The sequence below is a fragment of the Nyctibius grandis genome, chromosome 5 (genome assembly GCF_013368605.1).
Source record: "Nyctibius grandis isolate bNycGra1 chromosome 5, bNycGra1.pri, whole genome shotgun sequence".
In the NCBI taxonomy this organism is placed as follows: Eukaryota; Metazoa; Chordata; class Aves; order Nyctibiiformes; family Nyctibiidae; genus Nyctibius; species Nyctibius grandis.
The window spans coordinates 36,154,074-36,174,966 of NC_090662.1; the positions used below are offsets into that span (position 1 = coordinate 36,154,074).

The following is a 20,893-nucleotide window of genomic DNA, read 5'->3' on the forward strand; positions in this document are numbered from 1 at the left end:
TGCATAATTATGAGCTGAGAACTTAAAGAACGTAGTGTATGTCACTTGTGTCCCGGAGGTGAGCACAGACTGAGAGCACAGACTGATATCAGAGACCATGGAGAGAAAATACCGTGTATGAAAGCACGGTGCAGACCTGCGCTGTGTTCCAGAGAGGGAAGCGGTTAGATTTATGGGCTTGTACATTTGCACCATTAGTATACCTATTAAAACATGAGGTAAATTATTCCTACTAGGCACCTTGAATTTCATGGAAAAATGGTTTTCTGGATACTGCTGAAATTAAGTTGTCTTTTGCTTGTTAGTAAGGAAAAAAAATGGCAACAGAGTCAGAAGATTTTGGACAACACTTTCTTAGAATCTAGATAGCAAAATGACCACTTTATTGGGTTCGGATTTGGCAACCTGATATTGGCAGTAGCCCGAAAAGTTAATATTCATCTTCTCTTCTCCTGCACAAAAATAATACTACAGCTATGTGTCCGCAAGTGGTAATGTCACTACACGGACAGTAAACGCTCACACTTACCAAAGCTGTGAGCCAAGTGAAGCCCCGAAAGCTATTTAATCACCTAAATTGAAGCTTCATTTTCCTAAGTGCTGTGGCTGTAGCGACTTTCATGGAAGTCAGTAGGTTTAACTCATTATTTTAGTTTCCTTTTTTTAATATTGCTTTCAAATACATTTTATTGTGTTTGTTTTATTTTGTTGTTGTTTTTTTTTTTTACTTTATTTCTGTATTTCCAGTGGGACTGTTCTTAAATAACAGATTTTATGATCATACTGATAAATGTGTTACATTCAGAACATTATTTACAGGCAAAGAAGAAACAACTTATACATAAAGCCAAGAATTTATTAGTATCGTTTAAATTTTAACAGTGTAATCCAAGAATCATTATTAGTTGAGATATAATTATTACATAAAATATTACTTCTGTGTAGAAAAAAGTTTCAGTAATAATAATAATTAATAATGTCAAGATTGTTATACATGCACTTCTTAGCTTATACCACTTTTTGTGGTGTTTAGTCCACCCTCACTCTGCTCCTGCGGGTCCTGAAATGGGCAGTTTCAGTCAGGTGGGGGTAGGTGGGGACATTACAGCATCTCATTGGCATCTGGAGTCCTTTGCTGGGCAGGATATGATGTGCATTGTGATGGTTTCTTTTTCCTCACTCTAGGATCTGCCTGGGGACATTTTTATGTTTGCTAACACACTTTTAGACCTTGCCGTTTCTTCACTGATCTGAAGGTCCACGTTACAGCCAGGTTTAGTGTACACAGTGCCTTTGACATATTTTTAGATAATTCTTTGTTCTCGTTCTTACCCCTAAAAGCAGTTTTGTCCAGCTCCAGACCTGCATTTCTTTAGCTGAGCACTGGTGAGTTGTTTATAGCTGTGAGGTCTCCAGTGCCAGCCTGTGCCCATCTCTCTCTAGCAACAGCAATACCATATTACGGGGCTACAAGTTAACACAGGTCATGATACAATTCGGGCGTGCTTCATACAGTATGGGGTATATATGTAGAAATGTGAAATAATGTACACGTGAAAGGTAGCCGTAGTTTGCAGTATCAAGGATGTCTTTTTCTAATGGGCTCTCCACTCACCTGTCTGTTATAATATAAACAGTAGCACACTGGTGAGGCTGAGTCTCTCTGACTTGCTTCTGTTTTATGAAATATTTTCCAGTCTCAGTAGTCATTTGCTGAGACAAATAGTACAGTAAATTGAACATCTGACAGAGCTGGCATTCTAGTTACTCATTATCAGGTAATATTCATACAGATCAGAAAAAATGCTGAACTTTTAAATAAAATTCAGATGCAAAGACACAGTCCAATACAAAATTCTGTATGGTGGAATTTCATCTGTAAATCAGCAGAAGGCACAGTAGGAGCACTGGGGCAAGGCAAGAGCAGGAGGCTGGATTTATAGTCCCATGTTTACTTATTTCTAATGCAGAGTCCACAGCTCTCCATTTGTTTACCTTCAGGAATACGTTATGTATTTCTTCCTATTTATTACTGGGTGAGAGTATGTATGACTTAACATGAGACACCAGTCCAGAGCTGTATATTAGATACTGTGAACTGAGAGCGTACACCCATAAAATTTTTATCTTCGGGCACTTTTTGAATGTCTACTGCCTGCGAGGGGATGGTTGCAGGTGCAGTATAAGGGATTGGCAGGTATTACCATACCTCGTGACCAGGAGTGCATGCATTGCATTAGTGATAAGGCAAAAGAAGAGCATCTCTTATCTTCTGCATCTGTAAATTGGCACTTTCTGCATCACTGTGAACATTGAGAACCAGGTACAGAGGGTCAGGTTTTCGCCTTGCTTGTACTCCTGTTAATCCATTTAACTCAGTATCACAAAGAGTTAGCACAAATCAGCTGCTGTTAGTGTTTGGGCCATGCTATTCCCCACTGATAAAACTCCTCCATTTCCCTTCCACTGCAGAAAATGTTGGAGCACTTAGCAATTCTTGGAAATTAAGTTATATATAGTGATTTATCTTTCAGAGATGATTTTTAGTTTTGAATATTTTTTTTCATTACCCTGGTAGGAAACTTTCCAGCCTTATAAAACTGAAAAAGAAAACGGAATTCATTCTCTTGGGGAGATGGCTGCACTGGAATGGTTTTCATGTGAAGGAAGCACAAGTCACTTACAGAGCTCCTCACATTTCAGAATCCTTTATCTTACTTTTAGTAATTCAGGTGCTTGTTGCACTAACTTGTGGGGTAGAAACCCGGGAGTATGCATGGGAACAGGGCCAATATGTTTTTAACAGCAGATCACCAACAGTTCGCAGTGCACAGAGTGGTAATTGTACTGATCCTAGCACTATTGCTAGACTTTCAGTTTTAGCTGTAACGAGCCATGCTAATATATCCATTTTCAAATGACTGATGGTGGGTGCAGATAACCAAGCAAAAAATTCCTTTAAATGCAGCTCCTCCTCAACTGGGTTACCACATGCTATGAAAATAAGCATAATGATAGGTAAGAAATTCCACATGTCCAGCATTTCCTTGTCAGCTGAAATACAGCAGTGGAGAAAAATGTGCCTAGATTGATTCAGGCAGATTATGCCGAAGGGCCTGCGCTTGCAGGGAGTGTTTATTTAGACGTATTATGGCCAAATACAGAAAATACCCTGTAAGTTGAACACGTAGAATACAGATATATGAAAAGTTTGAAAGGGTCAGGCCTTCTTTGCCAATTTCTTACCTTTAAACTGTTTGCCAAATTAGTAACAGAAGTTGTAACTAGTATTGCAAGATTGCTAAGTAGGTATTCATATTCTTAGACTATTTTGTACTATCAGCTGGTACAGTGGGTTCAATATTGTCATTCTCAAGTGAACTTGAGAAACCTATAATTACAGAATCACAGAATCACAGAATCAATCAGGTTGGAAGACCTCTGGGATCATCGAGTCCAACCTTTGACCTAACACCACTGTGTCAACCAGACCATGGCACTAAGTGCCACATCTAGTCTTCTCTTAAACACCTCCAGGGATGGTGACTCAATCACCTCCCTGGGCAGCCCATTCCAATACCTAATAACCTTTTCTGTGAAGAAATTTTTCCTAATGTCCAACCTGAACATCCCCTGGTGCAGCTTGAGGCTATGTCCTCTAGTCCTGTTGTTAGTTGCAAGTGAGAAGAGGCTGACCCCCACCCTGCTACAACCTGCTTTCAGCTAGTTGTAGAGAGCGATAAGGTCTCCCCTCAGCCTCCTTTTCTCCAGGCTAAACAATCCCAGTTCCCCCAGCTGCTCCTCATAGGACATACCCTCCAGACCCTTCACCAGCTCTCTTGCCCTCTTCTGGACTCCCTCCAGCACCTCAATGTCTTTCTTGAAGTGAGGGGCCCAGAAATGGACACAGTATTGGAGGTGTGGCCTCACCAGTGCTGAGTACAGGGGGACGATTGCTTCCCTAGTCCTGCTGGCCACACTATTTCTGATACAAGACAGGATGCTGTTGGCCTTCTTGCACACCTGGGCACACTTTTGGCTCACGTTCAGCCGGCTGTGCATCAATACCCCCAGGTCCTTTTCCACCGGGCTGCTTTCTAACCACTCTTCCCCCAGCCTGTAGTGCTATATGGGGTTGTTGTGGCCAAAGTGTAGGACCCAGCACTTGGCCTTATTGAACTTCATACCATTGGTCTCAGCCCATCTATCTAACCTGTCCAGATCCCTCTACAGAGCCTTCCTACCCTCCAGCAGATCAACACTCCCACCCAACTTAGTGTCGTCCGCAAATTTACTGAGGGTGCACTCAATACCCTCATCCAGATCATCAATAAAGATATTAAACAGGACTGGGCCCAGTACTGAGCCCTGGGGGACATCACTAGTGAGTGGATGCCAACTGGATGCAGTACCATTCACCACCACTCTCTGGTGAAGAGTGCACCTGTCCAAGCCGTGGGCTGCCAGCTTATCCAGGAGAATGCCATGGGAGACAGTATCAAAAGTTTTGCTGAAGTCCAAGTATACTACATCCACAGCCTTCCCCTCATCCACTAGGCGTGTCACCTGGTCATAAAAAGAGATCAGGTTGGTCAGGCAGGACCTGCCTTTCCTAAACCCATGCTGACTGGGCCTGATCCCCTGGTTGTCCTCTATGTGCTGTGTAATTGCACTCAAGATGATTTGTTCCATGACGTTGCTGGGCACTGAAGTCAGGCTGACAGGCCTGTAGTTCCCAGGATCCTCCTTCCGGCCCTTCTTGTGGATGGCCAGCCTCCTGTCATCTGGGACCTCCCCGGTTAGCTGATAATGACTGATAATGACTGATAATAAATAATGGAGAGCGCCTTAGCAAGCTCTTCCGCCAGCTCCCTCAGTACCCATGGGTGGATACTGTCCAGTCCCATAGACTTGTGAGCATCCAAGTGGCACAGCAAGTTGCTAACTACTTCCTCCTGAAATACACGGGGTCTATTCTGCTCCCCGTCCCTGTGTACTGGCTCAGGGGGGCAGTTCCCTTGAGGATCACCGGTCTTACTGTGAAAGACTGAGGCAAAAAAGGTATTAAGCACCTCAGCCTTTTCCTCATCCCTGGTAACAATGTTCCCGCCTGCATCCAATAAGGAATGGAGATATTCCCTTGATCTCCTTTTTTTGTTTTTGTATTTATAAAAACACTTTTTATTATCTTTTACTGCAGTGGCTAGATTGAGTTCTAGATGAGCTTTTGCTTTTCTAATTTTCCTTCTACATGACCTAACAACATCCTTGTACTCTTCCTGAGTTGCCTGCCCCTTTTTCCAAAGATCATAAACCTTCTTTTTTTCCCTAAGTTCCTGTGAAAGCTCCCTGTTCAACCAAGCTGGAATTCTTCCCCCATGGCTCGTCTTTCGGCTCATGGGGATGAGCTACTCCTGTGCCTTTAAGATTTCTTTCTTAAAGTATGTCCAGCTTTCCTGGACCCCTTTGTTATCAAGAACTCTTTCCCATGGGACTCTCTGAACCAGTGTCCTAAACAGGCCAAAGTCCTCCCTCCGGAAGTCCAAGGTAGAGGTTTTGTTGACCCCCTTCCTTCTTTCCCCAAGAATCGAAAACTATGATTTCGTGGTCACTGTGCCCAAGATGTCCTCCAACCACCACATCTCCTACCAGACCTCTGTTCGTAAACAGCAGGTCTAGTGGGGCACCTACCCTGGTGGGCTCACTAACCAGTTGCATTAGGAAGTTATCTTCCACACACTCCAAGAACCTCCTAGACTGCCTCCTTTCTGGTTTGGTTTCTCCCCCATCTCTGGCATTCTACCCCTAGGCTCATTTCCAGCAAGCCTGGTCTTATCCCCCTCCCCCTTCAAGCCTAGTTTAAAGCCCTCTCAATTAGCCCTGCCACTTACAGGTTAGAATCCTTTTGTCCCTATTAGACAGGTGAACCACGTCTGTCTCAAGCAGGCCTGGTGCCGTATAACCCACCCATGATTGAAAAAGCCAAAATTCCACCAATGGCACCAGTCTTTAAGCCATGTGTTGATCAGGTGGGTTCTACTGTTCCTTTCACCATTCTTTCCTGCTACAAGAGGAATCGAGGAAAACACTGCCTGTGCTCCTGACCCTTCAACCAGTCGCCCCAGTGCTTTGAAATCCTTCTTCATTGCCCTAGGGCTTCTCTCATCAGCCTCATCACTGCCAACCTGAACAACCAGCAATGAGTAACAATCAGATGGTTGAATTAGTGTAGGGATCCTCCTGGTAATATCCCTTACCCGGGCCCCAGGGAGGCAGCAGACCTCCCTGTGAGATGGGTCTGGTCAGCATACGGGGTCCTCAGTATAGAGTCCCCCACTACAATCACCCTTCTTTCTTTTTTAACACCCGTAGTTCTGATCTGTCTGGTTGACTGACTTATTCTAGGCAAGCCCCCAGATGGACCTTCTTCTCCACTATCATCTGCCTGACCCTCAAGTTCCAGAGCCACATACCTATTCTGTAAGGGCACTTGGGAAGGTGAGGGGACCCGAGGGGGGATTTTCCTATCCCCCCAATCAGGGACCTGTTTCCACTCCCCCCTCATCCTTTGGGTCCCCTCCTTCCTGATGCCAAGAGGACTGGGGCTCCTCTGACTCTTGCTGAGTTTCCATCTGCTGCATTTCTCTCAGGGATGGAAGGGTGTGACTCCACCAGCCAATTTCTCTTTTGTACTCCCTGATACTCCGCAGCCTCTCTACTTCTTCTTTAAGCTCTGCCACCAGGCTGAGCAGATCATCTATCTGTTCACACCGCACACAGGTGTCGTCTCTGCTAGCTCTTGATACTAATGCCAGGTTCAAGCACTCCCTGCAGCCTGAGACCTGGACAGCTGTATGCTTTTTGGGGAGCTCCGTCTGGGTCCTGCTAGCCATAGAGCTGAAGTAAAAACCATAGTTTAATAGCTAATGTAAACAAAGTATTCTATTTCAAGTGGTTCAGTCAAATGTAAAGTAAGAAAATCCAATAATCGGAGGCTTAAAAATAGAACCTTTCTCTTTTATTAATTTAAGCATTTTAAAGGGCAAAAATATACCGTGAAAGATTTTATTTAGTCTCTTACTTTTCTTTTTTTTAATAGGACTGGGAGTTTCCACATTTTATGGGTGATGTTGAAGTGAATCTTCCAGGCTTGCCATCTGCACACATGCAGTTCAAAGTACCTTATTTCCAAAAGATCTTCAAAGAGGAATATCACATACATATAACAGGTATGTAATCTTACAGATTGTGTAAATCACAGTCACAGTCACAGTCATATAGTGAGCTGATTCTGTGTAATAAATGTATGCTAACATGTTCTTAACCACATATTTTTTTTGTATGTGTGTCCCAGATTACTATTTTTCTGTCTGTTTATCTGTCCATATCTATATCATCCATATATAAACATCTCAGGGGAACAAGGAATCTGTTTCTTACAAATCAGAGAGACCTGCTGTTTTTCATGGATTTCAGCAACTTCTTGTGACACTAAGTAATACCTAATGTAGCTTCAGAGATCTTTTATCTAAGATTACTCTCCAGGGGAATTAGTGGCTTATTTCATTCTGAAATCTCTTATGCTTTCAGATGCCTTTGCTATGATTTATGCTAATATCTTTTTATAACTTCAGTCATTCTCATCTGGCAAAGGCCACTCACAACCATACTTCCATCAGTCATCTAACCAGAAGCAGACAGTTAAATAACCTCAAATAAAATAGAATTGCAGTTATTCAAATGGATGGTATATATAGATAAAAAGTACCTGATCCTTTCATACTGTGAGACAGTATTTTAATAACAGTAGGGAATGAAAAAGAGAAGGAGGTTAAATAGGGATAAATATTTTGGTTTTACCTTCAAGCTATGCAGAAGGAGCATAGCTCCTCTCTCTACATTGGGAAGAGTTGGATAATAATGGATAGAAAAAGAATGCAGGTGTGAATTTGCAGGGGTCTTTAACTGCTGATATAAACAATCACAGCACATGATACTGTACAGGAATAAGATAGATGAAGGCATCCAGTGACACAGCCATCTGAAACTCCTGCAAAGCAGGGACAAATGTATCATTCAGAGATCATACAAGGATAAGACCAAGAGCTAGCAGGTGAGTCACAAGCTCACCAGGCAGCAAAAGCCAAGGGAAGAAAATGTGCCGAGAGGGAAAGAATGATGAACACAGGAGTCAGCTGAGATAGGCTGAATGAGGCCACAGAAAAGGCATTTTCAGCAGAGAAGGTAGTGAGTGATCCGATTAAAAACCAGAAAAGAAGAGAAAATGAGTGCACAAATGGTCTGCTGGTTATTGAGTGAGGGAAGGCAAATGGGCCAGTAGGAAGTACAGATGGAGGGGGATGGAAAGTTTTTCAAAATTGGATGTAAGTGCTCTGCTGGAATACTGAGAGACAATAGACAGCCAGCAAGAAGAAAGAAGGGCTGGGGCACATATGAGCGAGACCGTTTGAGACACTAGAGGTTTATGGAACAGAATGAAGTAAATGATCTCATGGTCAGTGACTAGAAGGTGTAGGGTGAGAGAAGATGGGATGTGTACATGATGAACACATTTTTCTCTCCCAAGTGAGCAAAAAGGGAAAGGAGAGGGGAAAAAAAAAAGAGTATAAGTATCAAATATTTGATGTGACTTATAGGCATGCTATTCAGGGATAGTGAAAAAGATTTTTTTTCTACTTCTCAAGACTAGAGCATGAATTTGGAAGGACTCAGTCCCACAAGGCTTCCAGATGCCCTGCAGTTATTCCGTATTTAAGGAGAAGTAGTGGAATGGGTGCACAGAGGAGCATGAACAACTGGGGCATGGTAGGGTGGGCTGCACCATCAGGTACAAAAACTTAGGATATAATTAATGCAGATTAAAAACAATGGGTGGTAGAAGAGGGACTGAAGAGTAAAGAACAGTTTTGCATTGTAGAAGAGACAAGGATATTAATGATCATCAGGGAAGAGCAAAGAATAAGCAATGACAAAGAACATAAATTAGGGATCAGAAATAGAACTGCTAGCAGTGCTGCTGTTTGAAAACAGACCAACCAAGAGAAAACAATATTTATGCATTGTAGTCTTCTGCAGAAAGGACTGGAGGCCTTTCTGATTTTCTGGCGAGAAGGCATTCTTTTAATGAGGATGAGCTAATGAATAGGGGCTGAGGAATATTTTTCCCTGCTCAGCATTAACAAGATGCATTTATTAGATTCACTAGACAAATCAATCCATTTGACTGCACGTCACGTACTCTGTCTACTGAGTGCCTGTTTTATCTCGGTGCTACGCCACCCTTTAGGAGATCTAATAAACAACCATAACACAGGGCACAAGAACCTCCCTTTGGGTAAGTTTTGCTTGAACCATCTGTTCTTGCCATCAGTTCTTGTCTTAGTTTAGGGTATCGTCTTGGATCATTTTCAAGCTCTAGTTATCATGTGAATGTGTAGATACTTGCGATTTTCTACGCAAATCAAGGAGCTAATAAAAGGAAGAACTGGTTCCATATATATAAAACAAGATGAATATAATCCAATCTAAAATGAGGGTAGAGAGTGATGCACATGAATGCAACTGCAGCAGATGACATGGGGCTAGGACACTGATAATGGCAAGAAGCCTGCTGTGTTTAAGCCCTGTTTAATACATGGGATCCAGAATGTTAAATTTAACCATAGGACTTCTTTTTAGTAACAATCAGGAAAAGAAGACTAAGGCCTGAATATTGCTTATTTTAATACTTGCTATAGGGGTAATGTCAGGCCGTAGATCTGTGGCCTGTGCCCTGACTTGCAGAAACTCATTTCTCCCAAATAGCAAGGAGAAAGAAAGCATGGCTGAAATAACATTTAACATCTTTTTCCTGGCAAATTTTATTCTTCATAAGTTCTTTTGCAGTCTGTTTTGGTCACTGTTGATTGATATAAATAAGAGCAGCCCTAGGACTCCCCTGAGCAGCCCTATTCGGTGCTGGGTTGCTCTAATGAGCAATGGTCCCACAGCGAAGCAGCTCTAAGTAAAGGGACATTCAGAGGAGTAAAGGACTTTAAACCATCTTTCTGTTGGTGTGTACTTAATGGCTTCATGCAAGTTCTGTACAGAGGAAGGATTTCACAGTTACATGCTCTGTGTTGCCAATTCTCCTGATTTTATCACAAGTCTTAAGACAGTTGCTTTTCTTTTTTTTTTGCTATTTTGTCTTAAAGTCTTAGCTCCTGAATTCAGTGACTGCATGAGAATTTCAGCTTTCATAAAATAAAGCTCAAGATTGCAGAGAAAAAAATGAAATTTTGTTTCTGCATAACTCCATGTTATAAAAGCAGATAAATAAAACAGATAAATAAAACAGTATTAAGTGTATTATTTTTAACCCACTTTGCTATTTTAAACTAATAACATGCTTTCTTAGGCCTGGCTTGTGATTTCCGAATGTTGTAAATTGACAGCAATATTGAATTAACATTTACAGCCTGTAGCTGGTATGTTTCAGTGTAATTTTAAATTTACTATCAAAAGCATATCGTATTTTTACTGGTAACAGAGTACCTCATTTTGCTCGAATTTCTTTCCATCCAGGAACTCCTAGCAAGCATCTACTCAGTATTAAATATTTTTTTATTCTGTTTTGATAGCTGCTTTTCTCTATGAACATCAAAAATAACTTGAATCCCCGCATTTGCCTAAGTCATCTGCATTTCCCTTGACAGGTGGTTCATTGCGAAGTGTGTGTTTTCCTTCTTGGGCTGCTGTTTATGAAAATACATAGTCTATCCTAGTTTCTATAATACCCTGGGAAATTTGTAAAACCTAAAAGTAAATTTTGTTACTTCAGATTCTTTCGTGGTTAAAAGGCACTAAGGGGCCTGGCTGGTACCCTTTAATAGCAGCACTGGAGATCCAAGAGCATCTGCTGTCAAGTATGCAAATAAGTTTCAAATACGAAATGTTAAGGTGTGGGTATCAAAACAGATGGGAGATTTCTCTGTCTGTTCATAAATGTGTTTCTGAGTGCTGATCTAGCCAGAGTGCCCTTCTACGCAAAGGGGAAATCATCACCTTCATGTCCGGCAGGTGCCTAGCATGGCTGGCTTGTGGAGTTAAACCAAAAGTGTGTCTAGATTCAGGCCAAGCATCACCTACATGGGGAAGCCTGACGGAGCCCGTGGGCAAAAATAGAAAGGTTAGAGGTAAAAACAAAGCTGTCCATGCACACAGATGTGAAAAAAACCTCAGAGGATTTGCAGCTTAGTTCAGCTGTGAGTGGTCTATATGCATGTATCTAGCTAATAACGCTAACGTGACAGAAGATATGAACAATGTTTTGAAGATACCTGAATGTTTTGCAGAGGTGTCTGCATGTTTTTAGACACAAATTGCAATTGAGATAAGAGTCTAAAGTCAACATTTCCTACACTAGCCTCTGGCTGCAGTTGCACAGCATGAGGCCACTTGAATCTAGCCTTACTATGTAGAATTTTCACATTTCCTCTTGACCTCAGAAGGGATGCTGAGGACTGGCTTCTACATGAGATCTCTTTTTTAGGACATGACTGTTCTGTTACAGAGCAGACATACAAAAATAAAAATGCTCTAGAATCAGCAGCTGGTTTGGAATATTTGGACCTGCGGCATCTGCCTCAGTTGCCCAGTAGACCTGCATGGTTAAACAGGGAACTGCTGGGCAAACTCAAGTGGAAGAAGAGGGTGTACAGATCATGGAAGGAGGGGCTGGCCACTTGGGAGGAATATAAGTCTGTTGTCAGAGGATGTAGGGAGGCAACTAGGAAAGCTAAGGCCTCCTTGGAATTAAACCTTGCAAGAGAGGTCAAGGACAACAGAAAGGGCTTCTTCAAATACATTGCAGGTAAAGCCAACACTAGAGGCAATGTAGGCCCACTGATGAATGAGGTGGGGGCCCTGGAGACAGAGGATAAAAAGAAGGCGGAGTTACTGAATGCCTTCTTTGCCTCTGTCTATACTGCTGGAGGCTGTCCTGAGGAGCCCCGGACCCCTGAGGCCCCAGAAGAAGTCAGGATAGAGGAGGAATCTGTCTTGGTAGATGAGGGCTGGGTCAGGGACCAATTAAGCAATCTGGACGTCCATAAATCCATGGACCCTGATGGGATGCACCCGCGGGTGCTGAGGGAGCTGGCGGAAGTCATTGCTAGGCCACTCTCCATCATCTTTGCTAAGTCGTGGGCAACAGGAGAGGTGCCTGAGGACTGGGGGAAAGCGAATGTCACTCCAGTCTTCAAAAAGGGGAAGAAGGAGGACCCGGGTAACTATAGACCGGTCAGCCTCACCTCCATCCCCGGAAAGGTGATGGAACAACTTGTCCTTGGTGCTGTCTCTAGACACATCAAGGATAGGGGGATCATTAGGGGCACTCAGCATGGCTTCACCAAGGGGAAGTCATGCTTAACCAACTTGATAGCCTTTTATGAGGACGTAACCCGGTGGATAGATGATGGTAAAGCTGTGGATGTGGTCTATCTCGATTTCAGTAAAGCGTTTGACACGGTCTCCCACAGCATCCTCGCAGCTAAGCTGAGGAAGTGTGGTCTGGATGATCGGGTAGTGAGGTGGATTGTGAACTGGCTGAAGGAAAGAAGCCAGAGAGTGGTGGTCAATGGGACTGAGTCCAGTTGGAGGCCTGTGTCTAGCGTAGTCCCTCAAGGATCGGTACTGGGACCAGCACTATTCAATATATTCATTAATGACTTGGATGAGGGAATAGAGTGCGCTGTCAGCAAGACACAAAACTGGGAGGAGTGGCTGACGCACCGGAAGGCTGCGCAGCCATGCAGAGAGACCTGGACAGGCTGGAGAGTTGGGCTGGGAGAAATTTAATGAAATATAACAAGGGCAAGTGTAGAGTCCTGCATCTGGGCAAGAACAACCCCATGTACCAGTACAACTTGGGGACAGACCTGTTGGAGAGCAGCGTAGGGGAAAGGGACCTGGGGGTCCTAGTGGACAGCAGGATGACCATGAGCCAGCAGTGTGCCCTTGTGGCCAAGAAGGCCAATGGCATCCTGGGGTGTATTAGAAGGGGTGTGGTTAGCAGGTCACGAGAGGTTCTCCTCCCCCTCTACTCTGCCCCGGTGAGGCCGCATCTGGAATATTGTGTCCAGTTCTGGGCCCCTCAGTTCAAGAAGGACAGGGAACTGCTAGAGAGAGTCCAGCGCAGAGCCACGAAGATGATTAAGGGGGTGGAACATCTCCCTTATGAGGAGAGGCTGAGGGAGCTGGGTCTCTTTAGCTTAGAGAAGAGGAGACTGAGGGGTGACCTCATTAATGTTTATAAATATGTAAAGGGCAAGTGTCATGAGGATGGAGCCAGGCTCTTCTCAGTGACATCCCTTGACAGGACAAGGGGCAATGGGTGCAAGCTGGAACACAGGAGGTTCCACATAAATATGAGGAAAAACTTCTTTACGGTGAGGGTGACCGAACACTGGAACAGGCTGCCCAGAGAGGTTGTGGAGTCTCCTTCTCTGGAGACATTCAAAACCCGCCTGGATGCGTTCCTGTGTGATATGGTCTAGGCAATCCTGCTCCGGCAGGGGGATTGGACTAGATGATCTTTCGAGGTCCCTTCCAATCCCTAACATTCTCTGATTCTATGATTCTGTGTAAATCAGTTGCATGTGGGATTGCAGACTGGTTGCTGAACCTCTCATAGACCTTATCAGCCTCTTGAAAAATGACCACTGCCAAACATCTTGTTCAGCTGGTGAAAACAGATGCCTTTCTGGAAAAAGGAAAAAGAAAAATCCATACCTTTTTCACCATGAGAAGGCCCCTGGCATTCACGTGCAGTGCACAGTTGTTCAGCTTCAGCAGGGAGGGGAGAGTGCTTCTAAGAAGAGTCCCGTATAGACTGGTGTGCAGAGCATGGTCCTACAATGCAGGTTCAAACTACTATAAGTGGAGACTGTTCAATGGTCAAGGTTTCACTTCTGGTGAGTGCCCTAGCCATGAGGACACAATACTCCTCAACAGCCATGGTTTCGCAGAAAACAGGGATTGAGTTTTCATCCCCAAATAGGGGTTGTAGGCTACAATGCTTAGAAAAAGGTTTCACATTTTGCATCACAGCCTCACAAGGACACCCAGTGCATGCTCTTGGCTAGCTACATACCTCAAATTTTTCTTCTTGGGGTTCTTTATTGCACCAAATTTCAATATTGCACCATGTTTCCAAATACACTATACCAGATTTCTGACTCTCCACATGTCATGTGTAGCACGTAAAGACACAAATGCTGTGAAAGACAGTTACTAACCAGGTCTTTTTTTAGGTAGTGCGTGGCTGAATGACACAGCCTATTTTACCATCTGATTTTCTTCATTGTAACTTCAGTGAAGAGTTTGGGTATAATTCTTTGCAGTTTGCTGAAATGATAGACTAGCCTTCCAGCCTCGAAAGCTTATCTTACTACATCCTTCCATTTCAAATTGTGTCTATTTAAAATCCACCTGCTCCAAGAAGGCCTAAATGGTGCCAGGTATATGCCAGTATTCTTGGCCACACAGACCTCACTGGAGTAGAGCCAACCCTAGAGCAACAGGTAGGTATTGATCCTACAGAAATTGATTAAGAGAGAAATTAAATGACTTCATAGTGTGGGGCTTCATTTGCCCTTACCACTTTTCATCTGAAATGAAAGCTGAAGCACTGTAAAAGAAATTACAAATATATTTTTAAAGAAAATGAATATCTATTGCTTCATAATATATTTTTTCTGGCCATTTGCAAAACTATAAACTTGAGCTTGTTTATGCGCAAGGTAAGAGGTCAGGAATGACTTCTAATTTCCCAAGTTTATTTCTTATATAAGCTGGAAATGTGACTTAGAGTTTGCTATAAAAAGGATTCTGCTAAAATTAAGTTGCAATAGACAATCATTCCATATACATAGATTATACACATGTATAATGTTAAAGGTTGGTCAGTATAATAAGCCTTAAAAATTACTTGTCATGGGGAATTATCATCAAATAGATATTTTTGAGTGGAGACTGCTAGGCCTCTTGGTGCAGTCTGCTTCAACACAGTTATCACTGATCTAGAAGGACTGCTTGGTAAACTGGACTTATTTGGCTATCGCACCTGCTAGAATAGCAGTAAAGTACATGTCTTGGAAGAGGGACAGACAGCAGAGGACACTGTATTTTACAGAGAGGCAAATACTTTCTGTAAGTAACCAAGAGAGCACTAACTCCCAGTCATTTTGTGTTGAAGAAGATTAACGCAGCCCTTGGCTACAGGGAATACTGAGTAGGAGTAGAAAGATGTCATTGTGTTCATATATGGTTACAGTGAGACTGTTACTCCTATACAGTGTTTGGTTCTGGTGACAACAGCTTTCAAAAGAAAAGGAAAAATCATAGAGCTCATCAAGCATGACAGTGATGCAGAGGATGGAAAAATTGTCTAGAAATGAGAAATTTAAGGAGTTTTGAGAAGATCCGCTATAGAACTGAGGCAGATCTCAGGCAACTAGCTGCCACTTACACGTAGAGGTTTCAATTCATCTTAGTTAACTGGGTTGTCTGCATCTAAACTGTTTGTCGATGCACCCTTTATATAGCCCGTATTAACCCAACGATCCCAACAGTGGAGCTTAGGGCTGTGCACTTGCCTGCCTAACTCTGTCTAGGAGCTGAGTGAGGGAGTTTCAAATTCATGTTTTTTATGAAACGAATAATTGAAATGCATATCTCTCTTAGATCAGATGAGCACTCAAATTCTTAACATAAGAGGTGTGGAGCCTTTTTTAGACAGATCAGTCTTAGAATTCTGAGATTCACAATTATGGAACCACAGTGTAGGATAGCTACTACATGAAGCCTGAGATCAAGCACCTGGCTACTTCTTTTCAGTATTTTCAGTGTTTTCTGCTAGCTTCTTAATCAACTTCTTCACCAGCAGCAGGCTGCCATATCAAGTCTTACTCCTTAAGTGACTCACTCTACACATGTCGCATTTAGGACAATGTGGTCACACAAGTGATTGCTGTGAAATCCACTGGGTGCCACCATGCCTAAAGAGGAGGTAGGTCATAGCTCAGTATTGCAATGTCTAAGTTTCCTTTGTCAGTCATACCTGAAACCTACAATCAAGAAAACCATAACAGTGTATTTTGACCTTTGTAAAGGCCATCTCAGTAATGTTCCCATTTCATTATGCTTTGTATTTTGATCTTTCAATTGTCTGTTTTCTGCCTACCCATCTTCACTCTTGCCATGTCTAGCTGAAGGGAAGGAGCAATACTGGTCCTACATGAGCTTTCCCTCTTCCTACCATCCCTAGGGTCTAGCAGATCTCTCTGGAAAGTCACCTGTCTTGGCTCTGCAGAAACACAAAGTACCACAGATGATAATATTTTGATGAAGCCAATAATAGAAGTGGAAGGTTTTTTTGGATGGGCTTACGATGCATTTTCCTGGGAAAAGAATTTGACCTAAGAAGTTAACTTTGGGGCAATGCAGCAAGGAGTTGCTTTCTGATTGGAACAGCTTTCTGGTTGAAACACAGAGTAATATTTGACAACAAATCATTGTTTCAAAAAGTGTTCAAGTAAACAACCATAGCAGAGAAAGAAAGTTTAGAATGCAGTAAATCATGTTTTCTTTCAAACTGGCCATAGATAAACAGATAATGGTTCTAGTATTTGTTTCATTGTAATTTGTGTTTAGCCTATTTTCCTAAGGAAATGAGAATTATGTGATCATATTCTCTCTGTGGGTTGGTCTCACTCTCTCTCTATCCAGCACTCAGCATCAAATAACTTTTGAACCCACGGCCAGTTTCAAAAACATTTCTCAGAGGGTGGGAATCTGAAAAATAATGACATTATCATTGTGTCCTAAGAAATGATGGTGAGGTAAAGGAGAATCATCTAAGTTAGTGCCCAGCTAAGGAAAAAGCAGGGAGAAGTCAGCCATTATATTCTGTTTGACAGCAGCCAATTGATGTGTGTCCCAGACAGCCCATCAACACGCACTATGCAAGATATATTCTGTCTCTGTCTGTTGAAAGGTCATATGTGATGGAGAAGCTAGGGTTATTCTGATGGAGAGAAACACATGAAATACAGGGCAAAAATCCACAGGAAACAACATCAAGCTAGATTGTATTGTTTGTTACTGTATTTCATATTTTAGCATCATTTTCAGTGTCGGTGTTGATTTAAGAAACTTAAATATTATAAAATGTGGTGATAATCTTCTGAAACCATAATTTTTCTTTAACACATCAATTATAATATTGATGAAAACCCAGAAAAAAAAGGTAGAGGAGTTACTCAGGAAGTATGTGAATAGGATTGGCTGCAAGTCTTTTCAAAAGAATGAACATTCTTGTTCATTTTTAGTCTAAGTGTAATCTAGACTGAAGAGGACTATTAAACACAATTGCTGAAATAGGAGTTACCCTCCTTACCCTCATGAAGCATTCTGGTCATACAATTTGAACACACTGACTTTCAGGAACTGGAATCCATTTATTCTTTAAAAGCCAATGGCATGAGTCATTTCATAGATACTCTGATACATTTGTTTTCTTTTTCACTTGAAACATACTTAAATATGATTCTAGCACAGACCAATATCATTCATCACCAGCAGGAACATTCCTCCATGAATGTCCTTTCACATAATGCTGACATGTAGATTTGCTGGGTTCTTGGGTGGTACCAGTTGGATCAGTGCAGTTACTTGGATCAATGCAGTGATCTCAAGTAAGATCTTAACATATGTCCAGCTAGAACATAAGAGATGCTTTGACTATGAAAACAGTATAATTTTTTGTGCATTCACAGAATAATTTAGGTTAGAAGGGACATCTGGAGTTTGTCTGTTCCAACACCCTACTCAAAGCAAGGCCAACTTTGCAATTGCATAAAGTTATCTTTAATGTCTTTTGGATGCCTGGAGGAAGCATGCAAAAGAGCAATTTTAAATCATAAAGGGAGAAAGGTTTCCTCCTCCAATATTGCAGAAGCTTAATGTTAGACTATGAGTCACTCCTTGGAGGAGTTTCTGACTGCACGGACTATAGAAAAAGCTAAGCTGACTAGCCTTCCAAGACTACAATCAGCCCTTGCTATTTCTTGAGGGTGCAATCTCTCTAAATCCCAGTTTATCCAATTGCCCCCACCTGAATATGTCTGCACACCATGGTTGATATGTCAAACGATATATGTAAATACTCTTAAAATTTACATAATTACCAACCCCAAAAACTTCAGTCACTTCAGTCATTCCTGGCATATAAACAGTTCTGTCAAATATGAACTTTTCATGGAAAATTTCCATGTGAATATTTTTTAAGTGCTGGAATTCATGCTTTTTTAGGTTTATTGATCTATACCACATCACCTAGTGGTCTAATCAACAGGTCACCTACAAACTGCAACGTGAATTCAATTGATATACTGCTGTGCTTGTGTTACAAAATTATTTTATTACGTGCCCAGATCTAATTGTGAAATACTAGGGGATATTCAGCGTAAATCTGACTATGGTGGAAATTTTATTACAACTTTGCTTTACAGATTAATAAACAAAGGGGTTTTTTTCTCTGAGTAGCTTTTACATATGACTGCATTTGTACTGTTTCTAAAATGGATATATCAGATGACAGAACTTTCTTTTTCCAAACAGGCAAATGGTTTAACTATGGAATTATCTTCCTTGTTTTAATCCTGGATCTGAATATGTGGAAGAACCAAATATTTTACAAACCTCATGAATATGGTCAATATATTGGTCCTGGACAGAAGATCTACACAGTGAAAGACTCAGAAAGCTTGAAAGACCTTAATAGAACTAAGTTATCTTGGGAGTGGAGATCCAATAACACTAACCCATTGACCAACCGGTCTTATGCTGAAGGAGACATGTTCTTGCACAGCAGATTCACAGGCTCTAGCCTTGATGTCAAATGCCTGGCTTTTATTCCAAGTTTGCTGGCTTTTGCTTTGTTCGGTTTCTTCATCTGGTTCTTTGGGCGATTTCAGAAAACTGACCAAGGCATGGAGAATTTAGACAAATCTTACACAAGAATGAAACGAAAGTCACCGTCAGATGTGGGAATGACACGAGAAAATACACAAGTGTTAGTAGAAGAACCATTAAGTTTTCAAGAACCACATCTTGTATCCATAAAATCAGACTTAAGTGAAATAGTTTTCAATTCTTCTCTCCTAACTTCTGAAAACTTGAATGCACAACTGAATGAACAAGATAGCCCTTTACAGCCAGTACCAGAGTCCTCTGTCCCTAAGAGTAATCCTGTGACATAGAGGCAAATACCCAGGAAAATCAGCTTAAATAAGCAGTTACTATAAGATTTCAGTTTTACCTTTTGTAAGTTAAGATTTCCACAGTGTTTAGAATAAGAAACTCAACCTATACCAAAAGGTGCTCAGCATGCTTTTTCTAGGAATTTTGGGTTTTATTTGTATTATAGTACGTGCCTACTGTATATCTAACATTCCTTTATAGATTGCTTCCCAAAATTGCACAAGCTATTTATTAATACATTACCTTAACTGTATAATAGTGTACTAGATGATTACTTGCAGGTATAAAATTCTACCGTGGTGGTGCCTTGGGACATTAAACTCTTTTTTAACTCAACACCAGATGTATATCACAGTTCTTCTAATCTATTTTGCAAAGCTTTTTGTATATGGTTATTTTAAGTATCATTTGATGTCTTGACAGAGGCGATAAATATAGTTATTCCTAAAGAAGGGTTTCTGTTAGGACATCACAACTTGACTTTGTTATTTACTCATCTGTGAAACCAGTGACTTTGATGACCAGACTGCAGAGAAGCATGTTGATTACCTCTTAATTTTTCCTGGCTAGCTGCCAAACACAAATACAGATTCATTATGCGGTAAACAGCAGAGTGATAATACAGCATGGGTCACTACTTGTGAAAATATGACTTTCTCCACCAGTAATAGCAATTAGGTGATAATGCCTAATTATATTTTTCCTAATTAAAGATAAACTGCTCCTTGATTAAAAGTTTTGCCCTTCACCTTTTAGAAACAGAGGTGAAAATACATGATTGAAGCAACTCTTTCTGTCATCACACCAAACCTATGCAACATCAAAGAGCCAATGGAGTGACTACAGTAAAGGACACAAAGCCCATTAAATGCAGTATTTGTGCGGTTCGGTGCAGATATGGTCTGGGCATACGTGAAACCTACATAGAAACACACCACGTATAGACAGTCTGACTTCTCCAAATACTGAAGAAATGTTTAGGGGTTTTAATTCAAATAGATTAGTCATTGAATTTTATCGTACCCTTTTTTTTCCTTCATTCATTATCCATGAATAAGTGTAACCTCGAAGCAGAAACATAGAGAAACTGGGTTTTTTGCTTTTTTGAAGGGGACTTTGTAATGTGAATTCCTCTGCTGTGTGATCAAACTATATGCACTAGAGAAATTACGTATCTAAAACATCAGAAAGACTCTGATTTGCTTCTAATTTAGTTCTATAAATTGTTGTTACAAGCTACTAAATAATAAGTCATTTTTAAGTCTGAATTATTTCCCTGTCATTTACTGGTGTTGCTGTATTTTGTCTTTGTGACTTTTTTATCTGTGTTGTTTTGATCTATCTGCTTTTAAGTTTTCGGAATGCTGAATTTAGCATGCATAATAGAACTATGCATTTATTAACTGTCACTTGAGAGCCAATTTTAATAAACATCATTCAACAATTGTTTATTATGAGGCAGGAACATATGCTGTTAGTTTTGCAATTTTTTTAAACATTTTACCCATGCATTTTCCTGTTTAAAATCGTGAATATGTCTGACACTAAAAAAGACAGGCTATATCAGAGT

At 41.4% G+C, this 20,893-nt stretch overlaps 1 protein-coding gene across 6 annotated transcripts in view; it reads left to right on the forward strand.

The window, feature by feature from the left end:
- The window catches only part of TMEM117 (transmembrane protein 117), a 241,659-nt gene extending 220,923 nt beyond the window's left edge, over positions 1-20,736 (forward strand). For all 6 annotated transcript variants that reach the window (XM_068400916.1, XM_068400914.1, XM_068400913.1 and 3 more), the window contains 2 exons: positions 7,100-7,229; positions 18,682-20,736. In XM_068400916.1, coding sequence (XP_068257017.1) covers positions 7,100-7,229; positions 18,682-19,322 — 771 coding nt within the window. In that variant the 3' untranslated portion in view covers positions 19,323-20,736. The remainder of the gene's footprint in view (positions 1-7,099; positions 7,230-18,681) is intronic.
- Positions 20,737-20,893: the final 157 nt, after the last annotated feature.